The sequence below is a fragment of the Globicephala melas genome, chromosome 15 (assembly GCF_963455315.2).
Source record: "Globicephala melas chromosome 15, mGloMel1.2, whole genome shotgun sequence".
NCBI lineage: Eukaryota > Metazoa > Chordata > Mammalia > Artiodactyla > Delphinidae > Globicephala > Globicephala melas.
Window position 1 is genome coordinate 1,874,977 of NC_083328.1, and position 23,869 is coordinate 1,898,845.

Sequence of the window (23,869 nt, forward strand, 5' to 3'; positions counted from 1 at the left end):
CTTTTTAATGATGGCCATTCTGACCGGTGTATGGTGAAACCTCCTTGTAGTTTTGATTTGCATTTCTCTAATAATAAGTGATGTTGAGCATCTTTTTATGTGCCTATTGGCCATCTGTATGTCTTCTTAGGAGAAATGTCTATTTAGGTCTTCTGCCCAGTTTTTGATTGGGTGGTTTGTTTTTTTTGTATTGAGTTGTATGAGCTGTTTGTATATTTTGCGGTATGCAGGCCTCTCACCGCCGCGGCCTCTCCCGTTGCGGAGCACAGGCTCCGGACGTGCAGGCCCAGCGGCCATGGCTCACGGGCCCAGCCGCTCCACAGCATGCGGGATCCTCCCAGACCGGGGCACGAACCGCCGTCCCCTGCATCGACAGGTGGACTCCCAACCACTGCGCCACCAGGGAAGCCCTGTTTGTATATTTTGGAGATTAAGCCCTTGCCGGTCGCCTCATTTGCAAAAACTTTCTCCCATTTCATAGGTTGTCTTTTCGTTTGATTTATGGTTTCCTTTGCTGTGCAAAAGCTTGTAAGTTTGATTAGGTCCCATTTATTTATTTTTGTTTTTATTTCTATTGCCTTGGGAGACTGACCTAAGAAAACATTTGTATGATTTATGTCAGAGAATGTTTTGGCTATGCTCTCTTCTAGTTTCATGGTGTCATGTATTATGTTTAACTCTTTAAGCCCTTTTGAGTTTCTTTTTATGCATGGTGTGAGGGTGTGTTCTAATTTCATTGATTTACAGGCAGCTGTCCAACTTTCCCGGCACCACCTGCTGAAGAGGCTATCTTCTTCCCATTTTATATTCTTGTATCCTTTGTTGAAGATTAATTCACCTTAGGTGTGTGGGTTTATTTCTTGGCTCTCTATTCTGTTCCATTGATCCATATGTCTGTTTTTGTGCCAATACCACACTGTTTTGATTACCGTAGCTTTGTAGTGTTGTCTGAAGTCTGGGAGGGTTATGCCTTCTGCTTCCCCCCACCCCCCCTCAGGATTGCTGTGGCAATTCTGGGTCTTTTATGGTTCCATATAAAATTTTGGATTATTTGTTCTAGTTCTGTGAAAAATGTCATGGGTAATTTGACAGGGCTCACATTAAATCTGTAGGTTGCTTTGGGTGGTGTGGCCATTTTAACAATATTAATCCTTCCAATCCAGATGCATGGGATATCTTTCCATTTCTTTGAATCATCTTTAGTTTCCTTTATTAATGTTTTATAGATCTCAGCATATAAGACTTTCACCTCCTTGGTATTTCAATTTTTTGATGCAATTTTAGAAGGTATTTTCTTTTTTACATTCCCTTTCTGATATTTCATTGCTAGTGTAAGGAAATGCAACCACTTCTAGTAGCGTTTGTGTGGAGTCCTTAGGGTTTTCTATTTATAGTATCATGTCATCTACAGAGAGTGACCGTTTTGCCTCTTCCCTTCCAATTCGGGTACCTTTTCTTTCTTTCCTTGTCTGATTGCCGTGGCTAGGACTTCCAATACTATATTGAATAGAAGTGGTGTGAGTGGGCATCCTTGTCTTGTTCCAGATTTTAGTGGGAAGGCTTTCAGCTTTTCACCGTTGAGTATTATGTTGGCTGTGGGTTTGTCATAAGTGGCTTTTATTATGCGGAGATATGTTCCCTCTCTACCCACTTTGGTAAGAGTTTTTATCATAATGTTGAACTTCATCAAATGCTTTTCTGCATTTGTTGAGATGATCATGTGGTTTTTGTCTTCTTTTGTTAAAGTGGTGTATGACATTGATTGATTTGCATATATTGAACTATCCTTGTGAACTTGGGATAAATACCATTTGGTCGTGGTGTATGAACTTTTTAAAATCTGTTGGATTTGGTTTGCTAATATTTTGTTGAGAATTTTTGCATCTATAGTCATCAAAGATATTGGCGTGTAATTTTCTTTTTTGGTGGTAACTCTGTTTCTGGTATCAGGGTGATAGTGGCTTCATAGAATGTCTTTGCGAGTGTTCCCTCCTCTTCAGTCTTTTGGAAGAGTGGTAATTTCTTCTTTAAATCCACCTTTGGATGAAAATACCAAGTTAAAAAAGTTTTTTGTTCAAATGAAGGCATAGGCCCACCAACAAAACAGCTTGGGCTCGACTTTAAGACCCAAAGTTTTAAGCCAGACGCTTTAAGTGAATCCCGTTGTGTGTGAGGTTCTGGGAAGCCCGTCCTCCTCCAGGAGATGGTCAGCTGCTGGAGCCCACTGGGGCCGGGGGCTGGACTCGGGGGAGAGGCTCTTGGACAGGCAGGAGTTTATGATCCGGCGCTTGTGGAGGGCTTGGCTCTGCGTTTCTAACGGGCTCCCAGGCTGCTGCTGGTCGGGGACCCCAGGCTGGGGACCCCTGAACACGGGGCTGGGCACCCCTGAACACGGGGCTGGGCATGCCCAGCTGAGCTGCCTCCTGGCCTGGGTCTCCCCTGAATGTCTCTGGGGTAAATAGCGCGTCGAGGGGCGCTGAGGAGGCGGCCTGCCTCGCTGCAGAGGGGACCCAGAGGCAGTGCCCCCGTAGGGAGGTGCCTCTGCTGCCGACTGGCCGATGGCGCTCAGCAGGATGCGCCGGGCCAGGGCGTCACCGTCACCAGAGCGCCCGCCCCACCGAGCGCAGGGCTGGGGGCTTGGCTGTAAGCTGCCCATTATCCTCGTGTGCGTGTAAGGTGAAGCGGGGCAGCCGCGGCCTGCACAAGGTCTGGGGTTTCTCACCACTTCCTTTCTTGGGGTCTTGCTCGCCTATCGGATCCGAACTTTGAGGCCCTTCGTCCCCCTCCCCTGACGCGTGCCTTCCCGTGACTCCTAACCTCGAGGGGGGCGCCCTGGGCCTGCTCTGGATCTGTTCCCATCAGTCAGCGGTGTGCTGGTAAGCGCCCTCTAAGGAAGAATCCTCGACTGGGCGTATCTGCCAGTTTCCATCGTGTGACGACTCCACCACGGCCGGTTCTCAGCCATCACGGAAGGAGAGTGGGGAGGAGGTGGGCAGTAGCTGACGGCGGGCGTCTCTGATGCCCACATGCACCACGCGCAGAGGTGCTAGTGGAATATAGGAAAACCATGATTCCCTTTGCTTTGAACAGAGTGTTAACAAGTCAGCTCAGTTTATCCCCGAATAACGGTCAGGCTCGCAAAGCCCCTGCAAGCTCGCTGTCTCTAGAGGCTCCATTCCGAGGGCCCTTGTGGCACCAGACCGCCACTCGCCCTGGGTCGTGGGCACAGTGGGGTCCCCTCGGGAGAGGGGCTGGGTCTCCGGGCGGCTCCCTGGCGAGGGAAGGGGCCGGACAGGCCGACTCAGCCCGCGTCTCTCCCTCGTAGAGACTGTACACCTGGACGCTAGCGGCGGCGGGGACGCGGCCTGGGCCGGCGGCCGGGGAGCCGTCCGTGTCGGAGGACACCCTGCCCTGCAGCGCGGACTCGGGCCTGTGCGGCGAGAGCGACTCGGAGCCTGGCAGCGGCCTGTCGGAGCCCCTGTCCCCGGACGCCTGGAGCCACGCCTTCCCCGCGGGCCCGGAGCTGGAGCCTGAGGACGGGCTGGGCTCCCTGGCGGCCGCGGAGAGCCCGGGGGAGGCCCTGGCGGAGCACGGGCGCTGGCTGGCGGCCTGCATCCAGGCCCTGGAGAGGGACGTGACTGAGGAGGAGCTGGCGCGGGTGGACGGCGCCGTGGACGCCCTGGCCCGCTGGGACCTGTTCACGGGGCGGCTCCCGGCCCCCCGGCAGGACCCGCCCTGCGGCCGAGACGGCGCGGGGCTGCGCCGAGTCCTGGGCGACAAGTTCTCCTCCCTCAGGCGGAAGCTGAGCGCTCGCAAACCGTCCAGGGCCGAGGCGTCCCCGCGGCGCTGGAAGGCGGAAGACAATTAGCACGGCTGGTGCGTCTTGTCCAGCGCCTGCCTGTCCCCAGGGCGCTGCGGGCCCGGCTGTGGGCGGAAGGGACGGTGTCTCGGGAAGCGGAAGGCGATCCGTCTGCACGTGGACCCCGCACCCCCAGCCCTAACCGCAGCCTCACGACGCGGCCGGGTGGGGGGGGCGGGGCCCCAGGTACCCCGAGGGCCGTCCTCGGGCCGCACCCGACCTCACAGAGCAGGTGCCGGGCAGGTGCCTGTCTCTCCTGCGGCCTGGGGCTCGGGGCTCTGCTACGGCGAACTCAGATTGCAAGGCCCCAACGTGGGTCCTCCGCTCGAAGGAGGGCAAAGGGGGTCTTGTTGCAACCTACAAGGTCCCCCGCCTCCCCCGACCCCAAGCCCATAGAAAGGGCCCCTTTGTGCGGCGCTAACCGCACTCTGACCCTTGGAACTTGGCGTGGGCATCTCCCTGAAAGTTCCGGGTGGCCACCACCTACCAGACCACGTGCCCAGAGACGTGCCGCTTCTTCTGACAACTGTTGCGGGAAGGGAGGGTGTCCCGTGTGCAGGTCTGAAGGTGCTGCTGCGTGCTGTGACTTGCAGAGGTGAAAGCAAACCGCGGCTCCATCCTCAGGACAGTTTTCTGACAAAGGTGGCCTGGACCCCAACACCAGTGAGGGCAAGGAGATGAGATTTGTTCAAAACACCTGTGTCTGTGTTTTTTCTGGTCTCGTTTGACCAGTTGCTGAGAGAACAAGTGATTTAGATGTTAAAATACCCATCACCCCAGTAGAATTGTCTGTCTGCCTTTAATTTCGTCAAACTTTGCTTCCGGTTCTTGGAAACTCCTTTATGTGCAACACACACATTTGACTGTTAGGTTTTCCTGACCGACTGACCGTTTTCATTATCAAATGCCCCGGGCTGCTGCTTAGGAGTCCTGGGGAGAGATGCTTCTCGTCCGGACAGCAGAGCTCCCGCGGAGTGATGAGTAGTCGCAGCTACTTCCCATCTGGAGAGAGGCACGAACAGAAGCAGCTCCTACATTTCGTGCATAGCTTAGACAGTTTGGGGGGGGCCTTCTAAGAAAGACAGTACAAACTACAAATATAGAATCAGGAGGGTCGCCCCCCAAGCAAGGACGCCTGAAGCCTCCTTGTGATGGGGGTTCCAGCCCCAGAAAGAGGGAAGGGATGAGCCCATCCTGAAAATAATGCAGCGAGGGTGCCGCTCTTCAGACCCGCATTCTCTGTTCCATGGGGTTGAAGATGCAGCACAAGGATCCAGAGGTAACATGGGGAGAAGAGGACGAGCCAGGCTCTGCAGAAAGTGTGCTGGGGCCGACCCCACAGAGAGCGTGATGGAGGAAGGGAAGGCGGCCTTGGTGTCTGTCACTGTGAACAAACCACTCACCCCTTAGTGGCTTGAAACCCCAGCAACCTATCCAGCTCAGCTGCAGTGTGGACAGAGCTTACCCCTGGGGCTGGGCTGGAGCGTCCTGCTCTAGGGCGGCTCACTCACGGGGCTGCCGTGTGATGGCCGAGGGCCAGGGCCTTGGTCCTGTCCGGGTGCCTTGGGCTTCCGGGCGGCTGGCTACCAAAGGAGGGCTTTCCTGGAGTCACATGGAAGACGTGTAGCCTCTCGGGACCCAGCCATCCTCCGTTAAGGCCGCCTGGAAGGCTCACCCCGGCTCACCCACAGGGCGGGGATGCAGATCCCACCTCCTCATAGGGGTGTGGTGAGCTTCTGGAAGAGCTCGGGAGGTGAGAAAACAGGAAAAACCTGCCCCAGTTAGCATCTGCTGCTCAGATTGGCCATCATACCTGCGGCAAAATCTTACCTGTTTTTCTTCTGCAAAAGATTAACGACTGGAATGATGTAAGCACACACACAGGTGACGAAGAGAGAAGAGCCTGGCTCAGACTGAGGGAAGGAGCTCAAGGGGGTCGTTACGAGATTCTTAGTGCTGTCTGTCTGCAACTGTGGCCTTTGGCTCCCAACTGTGACGAGTGTCCCAAAAAAGCATTCTGAAGTGGGGAGGGACAAGCCACTTCCTCCACGGGCTTCATCAGTTGCAGATGGAGGACACTTTTTAAAGACAGCTGCTGGGAGGAAAGTTTTGAAATTAAAACATTTAGGAGCAGAGATGATAGCTTCCTTCCTCTGCTCAAGGATCAGCCCAGGTTCTGCCCCTGCTGGGGATGGAGAGCCGTTGGGGACAGTCCCCAGGGAGCGGCTTTTGGCAGAGGAGGGGATAACGAACGCCATCTCCCATGGCAAAGTCACGGCTCACCAAGTTCAGGCTCAGACGTGGTACAGCTGGGCACCTTAACGGGGCTGAGCTGAAATAGCTTCAGATGACGGTTTCCGAGAAACAAGGGCCTGGTTTTTACTTATGCAGAAGCACCAAGTCAGAATCATCTCATCTCATCTCCTTATCTGTCAAAGGCCCCCCTGCAGGTCAGGAGGAGAGGCCTCCGAGCTTTCCCGCGGACCCTCTCGGAGCCCCTCACTCTCTGGTGGGACTGGGTGGAGGGGCTTGAATGGAGCTAAAAATACTTTGGGGTCGTGGCGTTGTGTCACCGTTCCCGTGTGAGATGGGGCTGGGACATCCACGCATGCCTCAACACATGTGGAAACTGTGTCCTGGTTAGGGGCGATGGGAAGCAGGGCCCTGGTCAAGAGGTGGCAGACCCTCTTCCTGCCTCTCATTCTTCCCCCTCTTCTTCCCCAAAGCCCAAACTCATCATCGGAGGGAGAGGAGGACTGTTCTCAACTGCTTCCTCCCCACCTGCGGGGCAGGAAAGTGGGATTAGCCCGGGAGCCCCTCCGCCGGCCCCCCTGTTTCCAGAGCGTGGGTCGGGGGAGGGATGTGGGCCTGTTAATACTGTCCCGTGGGACATCTGATTCAGACCTTTCTGGGAGGAAAGCAATCTCTGAAAGGGCTTAAAAAAATAAACACACAATAGCTTACCCGAGCAGCTAATATTAAAACGAAGAGTCCAAATTTAGATCCCACCAAGTTCAAAGGAGCGGCTGTAGCATTCCAGGGACGGACACACACACACACACACAAACACACACACGGTCCATTCGCGGGGCCACAGGAGCTACTCTGCAGAGCCGCCAGGCAGGGCCAGGCGGCTAGACCCTCATCCGTCTGCGGAAAGACAGGGAGCTCGGCCTTGCAAATAAAGCCCCCCTTTGAACCTGTCCTTCTAAGTACCAGGGAATTTCTTACATCCCTGCAAGGTAGATACCTTGATCCCATTTTATGGTTAAGGGAGCTGAGAGGTTTGCTCATCTGCCTGAGGCTGCAAAGCAGGGCCTGAGAGTCCCAGCGGGTCTGCTCTGACTTAGCCCTGCGTGTTCCGGGTCTTAGGAAAGCACACCGGGGAAGTCTGAGCAGGCAGAGAGTCAGGAGGAAAGCACAAGGCTTGGGAGGTCTGCACCCCGGGCTCCCTACTTGGGCCGCAGCCCTGCTGGCTCTGCCCTGGCTTCTAAGGTGGCCAGGAAGCTGCCTAGTGGCTGCAGCACTTCTGGGCCAGAGACTCCCCAGAGGGCCGAGGAATGGCCTGGGTGGGTGGGTGGCCGGCTCTCTGGGCGAAGATGCCAAGGTAAAGAGAGCCCGGAGCTGCTGGGGCTTTGATTTGTTTGTAGAAAGAGGGCGAGGCCCCAGCAGGACTATTTTTACCCTGAAGACCGGGAGGATCAGGGCTTTGCTGGGCGGCTCCCGACTGAGCTGGAGCCCACGCGCCCGGGAGTGGACAGAGGCCTCTTCCAGGCCGCCTTCGCCCGCTGCAGCCAGGCTGCAGAGGGCGGCTGGCGCCGGGGACCCGAGGCCCGGCCGGCCCTCGACCCCCGCCTGCCCCAGCGCTGGAGTCTCTAGTGGAGCCAGATGCATCCTGGTGGCTGTAGGGACGACTGTCCACAGAGGAGCCCGGTTCCAAGGAAACCCCAGGAAGCAGCAGATTTACGGCCCCTAGAACGACAGGCTGTGGAAACTAAGCACCGAGAAGAATCTGGGAAATGCCTACTGCGTGGCTGACAGCACCACGGCCTTGGGAGCTGCTGAAACCCGTGCGAAGAGCCTGCCTCTTCCAGCGCCCCCATCTGGGAGAGCCCAAAATAACCGAGGCTTGTTTTTGAACTCTGCTTCTTGGGTAAAGAGACGGACGAAAACGAGCTACGTCAGGGGTTTATTTTAAAAAACAATTTCCAAGAGGCGTCCCAGGGCCACTACGTGTTCAGTCCAATGCCCCTATCCCAGCGGCGAGCCAGGGCGGCCGAGGACGCGCTGGTCAAAAAGGCGACTCCTGGGCTGCTGGAGGGGACCCGTGGGGCATCCCACCTAGCGCACGACCCTGGCTCTCCGCACCCTAGCCGGAAGGGAAGCCAGGTCCCCCGGGAGGCCACCAGCGCTTCCGTCAGCATCCTCTCTGCTGAGCCCTCCTGTCCCTCCCGGCCACGACGCAGCTGAAACGCCCTACAGCCAGGCCCGCGTGGCTTCCCTCGCGTCCCCCGGATGGTCTGAGACATTTACCGTGTGGTCCTTATGGTGTCCCGCGGTCACCACGGGGATGTCTGTTGGCCTCTCACTGGCCGGTGATCAGCGGGGAACCAGTCAGGAAACCCACTCCCAGGCCGCTGCGGCGCCTGCAGTCTGCACTCACCTGCCACGGGGACAAGGCGGGACAAGGTGGGACGAGGCGGGACGCTCCCGGAGTGGCGCTGACCCGCCAAGGCCGACCGGCTCCTCCTCTTTCCCTCCTTCAGCCTTTGAGCCACAAAAGGTGATTTATTTTCACTGTTTCTCGCAGTGCCTGCCCAAAGCAAGAGGGGATTTCAAAAGGGAGGCGGGGCTGACCGTCTACACTGGACGGTGGTTGCAGCCGAAGCTGGGGGGATGCTGGGGGGCGGCGGGGAGCGGGGGCTGTGTCTGCCTCTGTCCTCCTGCCCAGCTCGGACTGTCAGTGGGGACGCCCCTGGGGAAGCCCTGCCGCCCTCCTGGTTCAATGGGGGGACGGAGCTGGTGGCAAAGGCGTTCCTGGAAGGAGAGGAGAGAGCCCCACGGGGACCCAAGGGTACAGATGGCAGCTCTTCTGAGAGCAGCACCTCGTGTCAAAGGCAGGGGCACAGGGGAGCAGGTCCACCTGTGCCAGCAGCAGGAAGTGCAGGGAGGGGCTCCCCATCTACCTGAACTGGCACTGAGTCATCGTCCGCCCTTGCCCCTGGGGAAGGACCAGGGCCGTTCCTCTGAACGTCCGTTTGGGGAGAGTCCCCTTCGGTGGACGGTGGGGACAGTGGCGTCTGGGCTGCCACCTCACCTCAGGTGAGCGGGACCCAGGCTGCGGGAGCTTCTGGGAGCAGAGGTCGACACTCCTCTTTCTTCCTCTGTCCTCGGGCCTCCCCGGCCCTCTCCCGCTTCTCCCTGAAGCAGCCGGTAAAAGTGGGGCTCCCGTTAGCTCAACCCCGGCTTGTCACACGCTCCGAGCAGAAGCGAGGCCTGAAAAAGGTGAAGGAAGGTCCAGGGGACCGTGGCCCCTCGTCCCCCGCATTGTTGGCCCCCAAAACAGGCCTTTCTCAGTGGCAACACCTTCGTCGGATTACGTGAGCTTCAATCACAACTTGATTAAACGACTCGATCGGCCTCGTTCTTATGTTTAAAAGTCCAGAAGCCAAGTGGAAACACACGTACACGTAGGCATCTTAATACCGGGATTATGGATGACTTCGACGTACAGAATAAATTCTGTGTAATTCAACTTTTTAATGCTTACAGATTACATTTTCAATCTCCAAATTAATGCTACAAAACCTGAATCCTGAGGGAAGAGGATGATATTCTAGAAGTCTGACTGAAAACAAGAGAATTCATCACTTGAATGTAATAAGTAGTTCCTTCTTGCTTGGAATGCACAGTGCCCGTTAGACTCGACTTGCAGTGCGGCCAGCGCTTTCACTGTGTGTGCACCTTCTAGAAACGGAATGGTCTGTTCTCCTCCTTAGAAGGGCCTCCTCTCAGAGACTCGGATCCTTGTTGATGTGGACAGACTGGGAGAGTCTTTATTTATCCACGACACGTCCACCCAACACACATCCACTAGACACCTCTTCTGCTCTAGTCACTCTGCCCAAAGTTTAAAAAAAACCTTATCCACTGCACTGGCTCACTTCATAAATGCTTGTTCCTTGTATCCATGCTTCTCAGGGTGAAGGTTGATGTTTTTGATGCGACATAACAAAAAGGCTACTTTTTCTTTTTTTGGGGGGAGTGTCATTACTTCTACTTCTACTAACATTACCTACAACATTTCTTCTGCGGTGACCCTGGAGGTTCGACGTTGTCACTCAGCTGTGTTCTTGCATTTCATCCAGACTGCAGTCTGTACTTGTGACGTCGTTGAGACATGCCTGACCCTACGGTTGAGTAAACACTGGAGAGTATGTGGGATCCCTGCCAGGGAGGGGACGGGATGAGGGAGCAGAGTCCGAGGCCCAGACCCCAGGCTCTAACCACCCACCCACCCCTCTCCTGCCCGGTGCCCACTGGAGCCCTGGCCACCCGCCCCAGGGGTGGAGCTTCACCCAGGAAGCTGGCAGACACAACAATGAACACGCACTCAGGGACCCAGTAACATGCTCCCCGTTCAGGGGGCCTCGCTCATGGCTGCCGCAGGGCGCCAGGGACGCAACACACCAGAAGAATGTAATTTACGGCAAGTTTTAATAGATTTATAGAAGTCGTATATACAAAACATGTTGAACTAACCCCCGTAGCTATACAATACACTTTTTACACTGCATCACGTATCTCTTAACCTGGAACACAGCATCTGTAAACCGAGGCCTGTCCCCGCTGTTGGTGCCATTATGGGGGGGAGGGGAGGGGTGTGGAGCTGCAGTGACACCCCAGGGGCGGCGCCCGTGACCCAGCACTCGGCTGTGGCCCTTGAACTTCCTTTCCGAGTGGAGCGAGCCCGGGAGAGCTCAGAGCTGTTTCTGCAGCCGCTGCCGCAGCAGATTATCCCCACAGCCCTGCCCCGCCACGGGGTCCCCCACGCCCTACAGGGGCCACAGCACAGCACTGAGGAGGTGAGCTGAGGACGTGGCAGAGCGGAGGGGGCCGAGCACACAACACTGAACTTCCTGGCTGCGCTCGTGTCAACATAGAATAACATGCCTGCCAATTTTAGCTGCTTCGAATGGACTGAAGGAAAAGACACTTGGAATGTTTTGCCATTTGCATTAACAGGTCAAAAGGTAATGCTTTAAGATCCTAGAGATGGGCAGACTCAATAGAGATCTCTTTTAAATTTCTTGATAAACAGGCTTGTTAGAGAATCTAACAGTTAAGATGACGGTCAGAAAGTTTCACTGGGTGCCCGTGAGCCCTCCTGGGACAGGCCTTGGCCCCGGCTTCCACAGACTCCGCAGTGAGAGCTCTGGCCACCTGTTTGCCAGTGAACCTGGAAAAGGTGCCCGGGCTCGTCCAGAAAGCTTGGGTGAAGAGGGAAGCCACAGAGAACCGGCTTGGTTAGCCCGACTGTCAGATCAAGGCTGGTTCCACGTTTGTGACCTGAGTTCCAGAGTCTTCTAGGTGACAGTGCTCTCTGCCCGGCGTGGGCACGGACCTCTTTAGAAGACAGCCGGACAGACGGTGGTGAGGAGACCTCCTGCGTCCCCCAAGGCTGCGGGGCGCGTCCCCGGGGGCCGGGCCCTGAGCAGAGGGGCTAAGGCCCCAGGGCAGAGGGTTCAGCTGCAAGGCGCGTGGCAGTCCCGTGAGATGCCGTAAAGCGCCCAGGCTGCTGCGGCAGCACACCTGGCCAGTTGCCACTCAGGGTGGGGCCTCCCGGAACCCCATTCTCAGTTCCTTCCCGACTGGAGAAATTCTGAAGTCGGCTGAAGAGCTGGGCCCCTGGACCAGCACCGGGAAGCAGCAGAACCCACAGCGGAGGGCCTGTTTCCCCCGACTCACAAGGGTCATGCTCTCAGCTGCCCCTACATTGGACTTCTCTCGGCCGGACTCCGGGTCAGCCTCACCAGGCGGAATGCGCGGTCCACCCCTCCCCAGTGCCCACACCGCCTGGGCCACCAGAGCGGTCTGGCTCTGCAAGCTGCCGGGAAATGCGGTCCCGCGGGGAACCTCCACCTTGACTGTGCACAGCTGCGGTGATGTTCATTTGGGGGAATCACTCGGCTTTTGAAAGCACAAAATAAACTGTGTTAATAAAAAGGCGCCCGACGACAAGCCTGGAACAGACAGATCAGGACGACTGTGAGCCCGCGCGGCTCAGCCCCGTCGACACCTGCCGGCCGCGCAATCAGAGTGCCGGCTGCCTGCCCGGGAGGAAAGGTGGGCTGGTCCAGGAACCCCTAGTAGCTGCTCTAGTGTTTCACTGTGGTTTGTGTTACACACACACAAAGAAAACCTCCGGAATAAAAACACTACCTTCACAACCAGCTTGGAAGTGGAGAACCCAGTTTCCAGGGGGAGCCAGGTGTGTGCTTCTCTGTGAAGCAAGCCACGGGGCCGCGTTTACAGCAAGTCTTCAGGTCCCTATAATAAGCACCTCACAGCGACATGCCAAGGTCCTCGCTGGATCTGAGGAGGAGGGAGGCGTCATAGGTCGGGTGGGACACAAGAGCAGTTCCTGCCTGTTCTCAGCTACTCCACACCCTAATCGCAGGCTGCCGGGGAGGGCCTGCTGCCCTACGAGTTCTGCGTTTGGGGCAGGAATCTCACGGTCTGTTTCTGAGTTCCACCCCATTTCCTACCTCTTGCTGTACTCAGACGCCGATTCCCGGGAACATCCATCCCGCTAGGATGCTTGAGAACTCACTCGGGCTGGCAACATCCCGCTCCTTCCTGCGGTGACCCGGGGCGGGAGGCTCGCGTAGCAAGTTCCCACGCTGAGCAGCGCTCCGCTCTCCTAGGGGCTCACGACCACCGTCAGGGTCAGCAGAACCCCTGCAGGTGTGTGGCCCACACCGAGGAGCCGCTCTGGGTGTGGCGCATCCCATGCCATCCAGCGAGAGGCGGGCACTGGGGGTGCTTCTGGCAGGTAGCAACCTGTTGTGCTTTGAAGTAGGTTTTCACCTGAAGAGGCGCCAACGTGGTGTGGAAACCGAGACCACCTATTTCAGTGCCGTCCTGCACGCCAGCGAGCACCCAGCCTCTAGTTCCAGCAGGTTCCGGAGGGCGGGCCCACACGAGTAGCTGGGCCTCGCGTGCCGTGAAGTCCTCCTCCAGCAGAAGGTAGGAACCACACACCAAGAGTGGGACCGAGGAAGCGGAGTGGCCCTTCCACGCCCCAGGGGCTCCCCTCCACCCACAGCGAGCCTCCCCCTTCCCTGAACTCAGCACGGACCGCGTGCCACCTGCCGTTAAGGGCTGTCAACACAGCGAGTGCCAGCCTCTGAGCCGCCTTAACCAAGCAGCTCCTTCCTCTGGGGACCCGCCACCACCCTCTTCAGGGCCCAGCAGGTGCCTCACAAACGCAGTCAGTAAAAGCAGCCCTTGCTCAGGGGGGCTGAGCTCTCAGCCCCCCGCCAGCTGCAGGCCCAGCACCAACCTTGGCACCAGGGCCTGCGCCCGCCCCGAATGCCGAGTCCGTGAAACGCAGGGATCCCACACGCAAGGCCCACCTCTCCCTAGCGCCGCCAGGCAGACTGTAAAAGGGCTCGTCCTCTCCTTCAAGCAGAGCTCTCTAAAGTTCCGGGCGTCACTGAGGAATGAGGTTGCTGAGCGCACCTGATGTACCTTACGGAGAAGGTGGCGTCAACAGGCCTGAAAGGACCACCCGACATGCTGCTGAAGGCTTAGTGGGAACTTCTGCTCTTCACTTAAACCACAACAGAAAAGCCAGCATCACTTTCTTCCTGAGGCAGGTCGTAGGTCACAGCAAGGGGAGGATTCGGGGGCCAGCACGTTGTGGACCACAATTCCAGCGGCCTGGAGGGAGTCCTCCATGGCCCTCTGCTTCATGGCCTGTGACCCCGGCTGCACAGCAACCACCTGGGAAACCAGGAGTGCGTCCACGTGATGCTGTACTGCACAGGTTCTGGGTGGCTCAGCCCAGGGCTTTGCAAAGCCCCTCAGGTGACCTGACTGCGGCGCCAGAGCCGAGCATCGTGATCTGATCCAACTTTTACAAATGGGGAAACTGGAACTCAAAGACCTTAGCCCTCAGCCACGTGGATAATGACGAGTACAAGTTTCTCTGGGGGCGGGGGGGGGGGCAGTTCTGCCTTCCCCACATGTGGACGCACACAACGCCTACCCGGGTGATGGCCACTGGACAATACATACGTGCCTTTTCTACAAGAGAATCCTGAGTGCCACGAGCTCCGTCGGCTGGGAAGCATTCGCACTTTGCATCAGAGGTTTCTTCGTTTTGTGATGGGGACGGTCACCCCACGGGGTTGCGGAGAAAAGAGTTCCCACCCTTGCCTTCCCTTGGGCTTGCCCCAGCCTCCTGTCTCTGGCCACATCCACGTCCATCACCAGGTCCTCTCCTCGGGCCCCCAGGTCTCAGGGCAGCAGGATCCCTCCTTCACACACACACGTGTCTTTACATGTATCTGCCCCGTTCCTTGTCCCGAAGTCGTGTTCTAGAGGCATCCACTCAGTGACAGCGCTCCTGTGTCCCACGTGGAAATAAAAACTGTGATCGACAAGTAATGAACCTTCAAGGAACATTAGGAGTTATCCAACTGCTCTGAATTTTGGGGACTGTCAAATTAATGTTGACTGCACATGCTGAGTTATTTTCTATTACGCAAAGGAAAACTGAGGATACATCCAGAGACTGAAGGTGGTCAGATCATCAAACCAGCCCCTCCTGCCAATGCTAAAATGCTGTGCAAAGTGTAAGTGGTGAGCAGTTCACCCCGACTGCTCTCCTCCTAACGGTGCCTTTACTCACGATACCAAGTTAGTGTCTGTTCCCAGGATGCCCAAGTTAGTTAGTCATAACTAATAATCTTGTTTCAAGATTATTTCCTGATCTTGGAGTTGAAATAACCTGACTCATTTTTATCAAAGAAGTAAAAAAATTACAAGAATAAAGAGTCTAGAGAACTCTCTATATAAATTACAAAGCTACAATGCAATATCTTTAAAACAATTTCTCTACAAACTGAAGGGTTAAAAAAATATTTCAGTAAAAAACGTACATGTGTCCTTATGTGTAAACAGTATAACTATGAGGAAAATATCTTAGTTTGAGGAAGTTTATTGTTACATTTTTGTAATAACAGATGAGGCACAACTATCTCAATAAAAAAAGACAATAATCGAGGGTAACAGTGAAATTAAAATAAAAAAATAGAAAAGCCTAAGGTTTTGGAGAGAAAAGTGACTATAATCTATGTGTAGAAAGGCTGTAAATGGTTTCAGTTGACCTTGCAAAGAGCGATCTTCTTCTCGGAAGCCGACCAATCATGGCATTGAGGGCCGGGCGCCTCGCCAGGACTAAGCCGTCCACTCAGCTTACCGTGAAGAGGGGAGCCCGGCCGCAGCGGGGAGAGCGGGTCAGTTCTGGGCCAGGCAGGGGCCCCCCTCGGGCCATCCCCCCTGCTTCCCAGTCCGCTCAGCTTCCCTGTCTATACCAACTCGCTTCCGCCTCCGAAAGCAAACCAGCAGCCGCGTCAGACGGTTGAAAGGACAAACGGCGCTTGCTGACCGTGCCGACCCCACTCGCCAGCAAGACGTTCGGACGGGCACCTGCACCGGCTACGCCGACCGCCCCCTCCGCCAGACCACAGGGAGCGCTGCCAGGCTGGTGAGGAAGCGCGTGGGTCCCGACACACGTGCGAGACCTGGAACCCGGCGGGTGAGGCGCGCTCGTGCCCCAGGACAGGTCCTCTGAGCAGCGACGGCGGGGTCTCGGGCCGCCCTGACGCAGCCCGTTGAGAATGTTCTTTTTTCTTTCGGCCTCGGTCATCGGCCCCGATCCCGGGGCTCGCCCTCTCAGTTTATGAAGAGCCACAGGAAGCAGTACAAAAACAGCAACTTTTCTCCAGCCAAAAAAAAGCCGAAACCCCAGCTAACATCGACAGGAAGCCTCGAGCGCCCAGAGAGACAGGATTTCATGTCGTCTCCTCATTAAAACCCTGTGATAACAAGGCTGACTCAGAAGCAGTTTCTTTCCTCCCTTTCCTCCTGGGCCAGCATCTGCCACAAGATCCCTGTTTATCTGCTGGGTGAAGGCAAGCAAGCCACTCACCAGGGACGCAGGACCGGGAACAGTGTGGCCTGGGGATGGGGCCCGGGGACGGTTACTCAACCACAGGAACATTCTGGTGCCACTGACAGAGGAAGCTTTTTTCTCTTTTAAATGCTAGGCAGGGTCCTCAACACGCCAGACACTTTTGAGTAGAGTAATACACAGTGGGGACCAGTTTGGAATGCAATGTATTTTTAAACACAGTGAAAGACACCTGGACAGAGTAACCGGACAAGTTAACTGAGTGTAAGATTGACCAGCTCGCGTCGACATTCACAGCCTCTGCAGTTTCACTCAGAGGAGACCATGTCCAACACTTTTCCTGCTACATGTGTACGTTAGTAGAAGCAAGAGACCGTGATGAGAACCTCAATTCTCGGCCACCAGGAGGCAGCGCGGAGCCCGGGGGCAATAACGAGGGCTCCGCTGGCAATGCCGCCAGCTCTCGGAAGCCCCTGAGAGGAAAGGAGCTCTCCACTTCCTCCAAAGAAGGAAAGGCTCCCTGCAGCCGACTGCAGCGTCGGAGACGACTCAGAAGACAGAAGAGTCATCTGCAAGGCCAGCTGGTTGAAGTTTTTGCCGAGGGGCAGGGAGGGTGGGCACAGAGGCAGCGGGCACTGCCCTGTGCAGAGGGAAGGGGGCAGGGCGGGAAGGAAGTGCAGGCTGTGGGGCCTTAAGTCCACACTGCCAGCTCTCACTGCCACCCTCTCATCTGACGGCCGGGCCAGGGCCTCTCGGGACATCGGCACAAGAGACTTAAAAGGCAGCACGCTCCCTTGGGGAAGTGGTGGCGACAGCCCACGCTTCACCTCCTACAAACCACCCTCCCCCCGCTGCCCCGGCAACACTCCTCACCAAGCACTCTCGAGTTAGAGAGAAAAGCCATCTGCAGAGATGTCGGTTTTCGTGTTTCTGTCATTAAAGACAGAGTGTGCGCACACACACACGCAGTCCTCGATTACATTGTGTCAGAGAAGGAATAGTTTCTGTAAAAAGAAAGAAAGCTGTGTTATTAAGCATTACACATTAATACCAAAGTGATCGCCCGGATTTTCAGTAGTTTCACTAGTCCCCAGGATTCAGTAGCTAACATCGAAGTGTCGCGTCCTTTGGCCTAGAGCGTGGCGGGCCTCACGGCACCCCTGAGCCAGGTGTTGGGGGCACAGATTCGGGAAACCCGCTCCGGGGCACCGGGGAGATCTGGCCTGTGGCCGGCGAGGCTGCTGAAGGACCACAAGAGTGAGGGGCGTCCTCCTTCACTGCAACATAATATCCTTCAGGTTCTCTTGCAGGATGGTGTCCTTCACAGCGTGAAACACGAAGCGGATGTTCTCGGTGTCTATGGCGGTGGTGAAGTGGTGGAAGAGTGGCTTACTGCGATTCCGTCTCTTCCGGTCGAAACACTGGACCAGGTAGCGCTGGACGTCCTCCAGCCTGTGGGGGTCACCCTTGAAGTCTGGGAAGTGCTTCTTGATGCTGACAGTCTTTACTTTCTCCACCAGGAGGTCCATTTTGTTGAGGAACAGGATGATGGAGACGTTGAAGAAGAGCTTGTTGTTAACGATGGTCTCAAAGATGTTCATGGACTCCACCAGGCGGTTGGTGCGCCTGTCTTCCATGAGGACCTGGTCGTACTCACTGGACGAGACCATGAACAGGATCGACGTGATCCCATCAAAGCACTGGAACCACTTCTGGCGCTGAGACCGCTGGCCGCCCACATCCACCATCTTGAAAGGGATTTTTTTGATGACAAAGTCATGCTCCACGATGCCCTTCGTGGCCTTCCTCGCCAGCAGGATGTCCTGCTTGCTAGGAAAGTAATTCTGTAAAATAGGATAAGGGAGAAATTCAGGAGAGGAAGAACATGAGAAAACAAGAACAAAAAGATGGGGTGGAAGGAAAGAGAGTTACAGTGACTTTTGAGAGAAGCTGAACCAAATACCAGAAGCAACTTTCAATTACAAAAATATAAACTCACCATGAAACAAAAAGTGAAGGAACTAAACAGCTCATTTCAAAATGAACAAAGGCTCGTCAGGCTGAGAAAGGATTATCAGAATCTTCACTGTTAGGCCCCAGTCTGCAACCTCATCGGCTTTCTTCTCCACAGGAGACTTCCATCTTTTTTTCCCTGCACCATAGCTACCTTTCTGTTTTTCTAACTTCTAGGGCACACGCATTCCAAACCCTTACTATGAACTGATTTAACTCAGGTTTTGCAACGCTATGTAAATTTAGCCTGCAATATATTTAATATGTTATTCTTGGAGAACTCTTAAAGTCTTTAGCAACACACGGGCAACTGTGGTCACTCAAACCACTTTGATCCTGCACTATTAACAATCCTCCAGTGATTACTGCACACCAGCACTCATGCATCATCCTTGCCAAAGATCCAAACGGGGCTGAAGCCTCTAGCGCCAACTACCAATTCATGAGGCACAGAGCGGGGAGAGAAACACCTTCAACAACACTGCAGGGATGGAAGAGCAAAACTGAGACGCGAGAAACCCCGCAGGAGAAATAATGCGATTACTCCAACAAATAAACTGAAAGGAAGAAAAAGATGGAAGGAGAAACCTAAAGAATAAAAGAAGTCTAAGTGCCATGGACCAGTTGCAATGGATGGACCGTAATAGGATGTTGATTCAAACTACTGAAATAAAGCAGCAGCCACAAGAAAACACTAACGAGACAACTGGGAAAGTCTCAAAACTGACTTGATATTAAGGAATTATCGCTAATTCTTTAGGAGCAATAATGGCATTGCGGTCACCTGACACCACAAACATGGCTCATGAGGATGGCGAAAGCCCTCACCGCTTGGGCTGCTTTGGTCTCCACACAAATGTTTTCTAATCCTGGATCACAGACTCCTGGGGTGGGGGTCTTACTCACCAGCTGGCCAATCCGGTCCAAGTTATCCAGGAAGTACTTCACTGATTCACCCTGTCGTGGAGGAAATAAGAGTCACAGCTCAGTCTAGGTTGAGGAACCCTGATTTGGTAAAATGACTGCTACTTTGCCTCTGTGTAAACAGGAAGGCAAAGTAAAAAGGCTAATAGCATACATGTATTTTTTTAAATTAAAAACACAATTAAAATTTAAAAATGCAATTTCTCTAGCTCTGATCCCAAGGTTCAAATTCAGACTGTGTTTTCCAAAGCACCCCGGCTTGATCCTGGTGATGGGCAGGGTGCTGCCTCCCTTCCTTCCCAGATATGGAGACTGGCCTGCTCCAGGCCATGCCACCAGGGAGCTAGCCCGTGAGATTAAGTGTCTGTGAATGGTTTCGCTCCTGGACAGCTGGCCCAAGGCACTCTAGCCACCGTCTTTGAGGCACATGACAAAACACGCACCAGTTTCTGGAAACAGGCCTGACATTCCATTATTACGTCACACATTTGTACGACCTGATTTACAGCCTCGAACGAGGGGACTCTTTGGTCTGGATTTCCGTGCTGGGATGACCAGTCTTTCTCTACCCACTGGACGTTCTCCGGACTGAACGTCGATACAAACCAGGGCAGTTCAATAGCCAGAGTGACCTTGAAAATCACCCACGGTCCTGTTCTCGGAGGACTGAACCCCCCAACGCGGCGGCACTCACGGGGCATAAGGAGCGTTCAGAGGGCCTTCAATATCGATTACATGGAGGGAACAGAGGCAGTGGAAGTGAACGGGCAAAAGCTCCCCTTAAAAAGTGGGATGTTGATTATACCCCGTGTGCCCAGAGGACACGGCTTCCTGCAAGGTTGCACCCTGAGCCTCTCTGCAGACAGGGACCGGCGAGGACGCTGGGAGAGTCCCCCAGGGAAGCCACGCCAGCCCCGTGTTCTCACGACAGTGGAGGGTGGCAAGGAGGTGGCACTCTGGGCTTTTAAGGAGGAAGATCATCTGGAAGGTCCTAGGTGGCAGCTTGAGCTGAGACTTCGTAGAAGACGATGAGGAAAGGCAGGAGCGGCAAAAGCCCTGGTTCCTCCCTCCCCACGGGCCTCCTCCGGGCCTGAAGGAAGAAGCCGCCGGGTGGGCTTCCTTCAGGGAAGAATCAACCTTCCCATTTTAAAATGGAGGCCTGTGGGTGATTCGGCAGAGAGCATTTTGTTTAAGGAACAGAAACACACCTTCCCTGCGTCACAGCACAGACCACGATTTGCGATACGACCTTCGTCCTGGGCACCCGTGCTGTCAGGGCACAGGCCGACTCTGCCCTGGGAGGCCGGGGTCCGGGCCGGCACGAACACCTCGCCTCCAGCGGCGGCCCCCAGCCCGCACACAGCGCCTCCCCGTGGAGGGGAAGCTGGGTTCAGTGCGGCGGGAGGTCGTGCCCCTTCCCGCAGCTGCCGATCGTGCCCTGCCGATTGGCACAGCCTGCCTCCTCCCGTGGCCGGACAGGAAACAGCTGGTGGGCAAAGAGCTGCCGGAGTGGACGCCAACTCACCTGATTTACGGCTACTCCTTCCCCAAAGCTCCCATCTCTCTTACCCCCCACCGCCTCTCATTCGGGGCCCTCGGAGGCACGACGAGAGCTCAAGAACAATCAAGGCACTGCCCGTGTCCCCCGTGCATCCTTCCAGGAAGGCGGGGCAGCGGGGGCGGCCCACAGCCAGCCTCCTGCCCGACTCGGGCGGGGGCTCCAGGCACAAAGACAGTGGGACCAGCACCCGCTCCCACCACCACCCGGCCAGGGGTCTTGGCCTGATTGGGCACAGAAAGTCACGGCAACGCAGATACCCCGGCCAAGTTCTGTCACCACGGCATGACAGTCGTCCCGGTGGCAGGCACCGCGACGTGGGTGCAAGTGCCGAACCTTGACACGCAGACGTGACCTGCAAAGTGTCCCGAGGACACAAGTAGGCATGAGCTCAACACAGACTATTAAGAAGGGGAGGAAATCATTTTCCCCCAGTTTGACTTTATTTCCAACGATTGCGTTTGAAATCAGGGTCGGACCAATGGACCTTAAAACACACCAAATGCTAACATAAACGGACCTTTACAGTTTGTTTCTCCACCAGAACGGTCTGTTTAATCATCTCACCAGCTTGTTTCACAACCTCAAAGGCGGTGACTTATTGGTGACTCTGCTGCTCTGCATGGTTGGTGGCCTTGACTCTTTCCAGGAAGAATCATGTATGACATCGGAGAGGGGAGAAATCCTGCTTCACCTAGACAATAAGCTACCGGGTCCACGTTAGAGCCGCTGTTGAACCGTAAGGCAGAGGACTACATACACCATTCTGCTCTCCAACGCGGGGCTGGCAGGAAGGGGATGAGAAACTAACGTGCTCAGACCAGAAATTGGCCCATAACCTGGGCGCGCCGCGCCATCCTGCTGGGCTGAGTTGGAACCGCGGTCGAGGTCACTGTGGTTTATTGTCAGAGACTGGAGAGCACGTCACTCCACTGGACATGTAGCAATAGGCTTCACGATCCCCACAGCGTCAGCTCATTTAAAGGTCCAGGTTCCCACTTCTGATCTATCCTCAACACCAGGAGAACGCGGTCATGTCTTCAGAGAATAGTGTCTGGCAGAACCTGAGATGCTAACCTGAGATTAACCACTCAGACTTTGCTACAGACTGAATGTCTGTGCCCCCTGCCCCCCATTCACATGCTGAAGCCTATTCCCCAGTGTGATGGTGTTAGGAGGTGGGGCCTCTGGGGATGCTGAGGTCATGAAGAGGGAGTCCTCACGATGGGATCAGTGCCCGTATCAGAGGGACCCCAGAGGGCTCCCTCCTGCCTCTGCCACGTGAGGACACAGCGAGAAGACGCTGTCTATGAACCCGGAAGCGGGCCGCCACCCGACACTGAATCTGCCTGTGTCATGGACGTCCAGCCTCCAGAACTGTGAGAAATAAACGCTTGTTGTTTAGTCTGTGGTATTTTTGTTACCACAGCCTGAATGCACTAAGATAGCACCTTGGTAGAAAGAGGCGACACGATCCCAGAGTCTTCTGACAGCTACTGGGGCAACGTGGTCTAACAAAAAGGAGTAAATGGAAAACGGGCTTTTTACAATCCTGCTTGGTTTGAAAAATCTATATCACTTAAGATTACTAAAAACATGGATTCATGGATTAGACAAAACACAACAATTCATTAGCTCAGAGGCCACCAAACACAGACTTGACATCAGCCCGCCCTCCCGACCCAACGCTCCCGGCAAAGCACTGACCCTTGTTAGCTCCGGATGGATGGCTGAGGTGGGGCCTCGTGGGTGAAGACGGGGCTGTTTCAAGAAGTAGCAGAAGGTTTATCTGGGGCCCGTGCAGTTGTGCTAGGCACAGACGCCGAGCGTGACATGAGGGACGTGTGCAGGGGCCAGGCTCATAGCACCAGCGAAGAGAATCCTCTTTTTGGCAAATGGACTCTGTTCTTCACCAAATCTTCACTGGACGCTCCCATCACCCACAGCTCTAGCAGAGGTCATGCACACTCAGGGCTCCATATTCAAGGCTTCTTTCTGTCCGGCACCATCAGACAGACCCTCCTGCACACCCACCCCACCCTCCGTGACAGCCCCTGCAATACTGAAGCCGCTCCTCCGTCGCACGTCGGCCTCAGGCACCCATTCAGCCCATTTAGGCCTGAGGACAGAGACTCAGCTCTTGCAGCGCTGAGCAAGCCCACTCTGGTCACATCTCTTTCTCTGCCAGTAATCGATCCAGTCTCCCATACTTGGTTGAATTCTGGTCCGTTCTGTCAGTGTCACAGGGGAGCTGTGTGCATGAAAGAGAGCCCGTCCAGGTCAAGAATCACTGGCAGAGGCCCCGCAGGGGATGGAGAGAGGACAGAGGTGGGCGTGGGTTAGTCCGAGATGCAAAGGTGGAGGCAGGAAGCAAGCAAGGGCCAGCGAGTGGTTACAGAGGAAACAAACACTAACGTCCACCTGGGGACAGGCAGCTTTCCAGTTCCTAGTCCTGTATCTGTCTACACATGAGCGGTTCCTATGTTCCTGGACTCAGCGGAAGTAACTGTAAAATTCTAACACAGGGCTTGTCAATGTGAGCACGGGGATTCGAAAATTTAGTTCAGTCGCTCAGACGCAGCAAATCAGGAGACAAACCTCAAAACTGCTGTATATTAGAAACAACAGACTACTCTAATGTCAGATTTTCATTTCCATCACTTAATAAATATTGAATTTATGATTTAATTTCCATTTAATAGAGATGCTAACCCAACAACCTGTTTGAATAGAGAACTTTTAAAAATACTTTAGAGGACAGACCTTCAAGATGGTGGAGGAGTAAGACGCGGACATCACCTTCCTCCCCACAGATACATCAGAAATACATCTACATGTGGAACAACTCCTACAGAACACCTACTGAATGCAGGCAGAAGACCTCAGACTTCCCAGAAGATATATATATATATATATATATATATATATATATATATTTTTTTTTTTTTCCTTTTTCTCTTTTTGTGAGTGTCTATGTGTATGCTTCTTTGTGTGATTTTGTCTATATAGCTTTGCCTTTACCATTTGTCCTACGGTTCTGTCTGTCCGTTTTTTTTTTCTTTTGTATAGTTTTTAGCGCTTGTTATCATTGGTGGATTTGTTTCTTCGTTTGGTTGCTCTCTTCTTTCTCTTTTTTTATTACTTTTTAATTTTTTCCTTTTAAATAATTTTTTATTTTAATAACTTTATTTTATTATTTCCTTTCTTTCTTTCCTCCCTTTTCTTCTGAGCCATGTGGCTGACAGGGTCTTGGTGCTCCAGCCGGCTGTCAGGCTTGTGCCTCTGAGGTGGGAGGGTCGAGTTCAGGATATTG

The 23,869-nt window shown here is 54.6% G+C and overlaps 2 protein-coding genes across 9 annotated transcripts in view; one reads left to right on the forward strand and one right to left on the reverse strand.

Annotated features, from left to right (window-relative positions):
- The window catches only part of AMZ1 (archaelysin family metallopeptidase 1), a 34,786-nt gene extending 30,041 nt beyond the window's left edge, over positions 1–4,745 (forward strand). For 5 of the 8 annotated variants that reach the window (XM_060285004.1, XM_060285003.1, XM_030846590.3 and 2 more), the window contains exon 7: positions 3,326–4,743. In XM_060285004.1, the coding sequence (XP_060140987.1) occupies positions 3,326–3,868 (543 nt within the window). In that variant the 3' untranslated portion in view covers positions 3,869–4,743. Of the gene's footprint in view, positions 1–747; positions 2,998–3,325 lie in introns of those variants that run through there. The other 3 variants (XM_060285008.2, XM_060285007.2, XM_060285009.2) reach the window with 3 other exon arrangements.
- Positions 4,746–16,248: 11,503 nt separating this feature from the next.
- The window catches only part of GNA12 (G protein subunit alpha 12), a 110,995-nt gene continuing 103,374 nt past the window's right edge, over positions 16,249–23,869 (reverse strand). Inside the window, exons 3-4 of the mRNA XM_030846591.3 lie at positions 18,981–19,031; positions 16,249–17,905 (exon numbers count right to left, since the gene is read on the reverse strand). Of these exons, the coding sequence (XP_030702451.1) occupies positions 17,336–17,905; positions 18,981–19,031 (621 nt within the window). The 3' untranslated portion in view covers positions 16,249–17,335. The remainder of the gene's footprint in view (positions 17,906–18,980; positions 19,032–23,869) is intronic.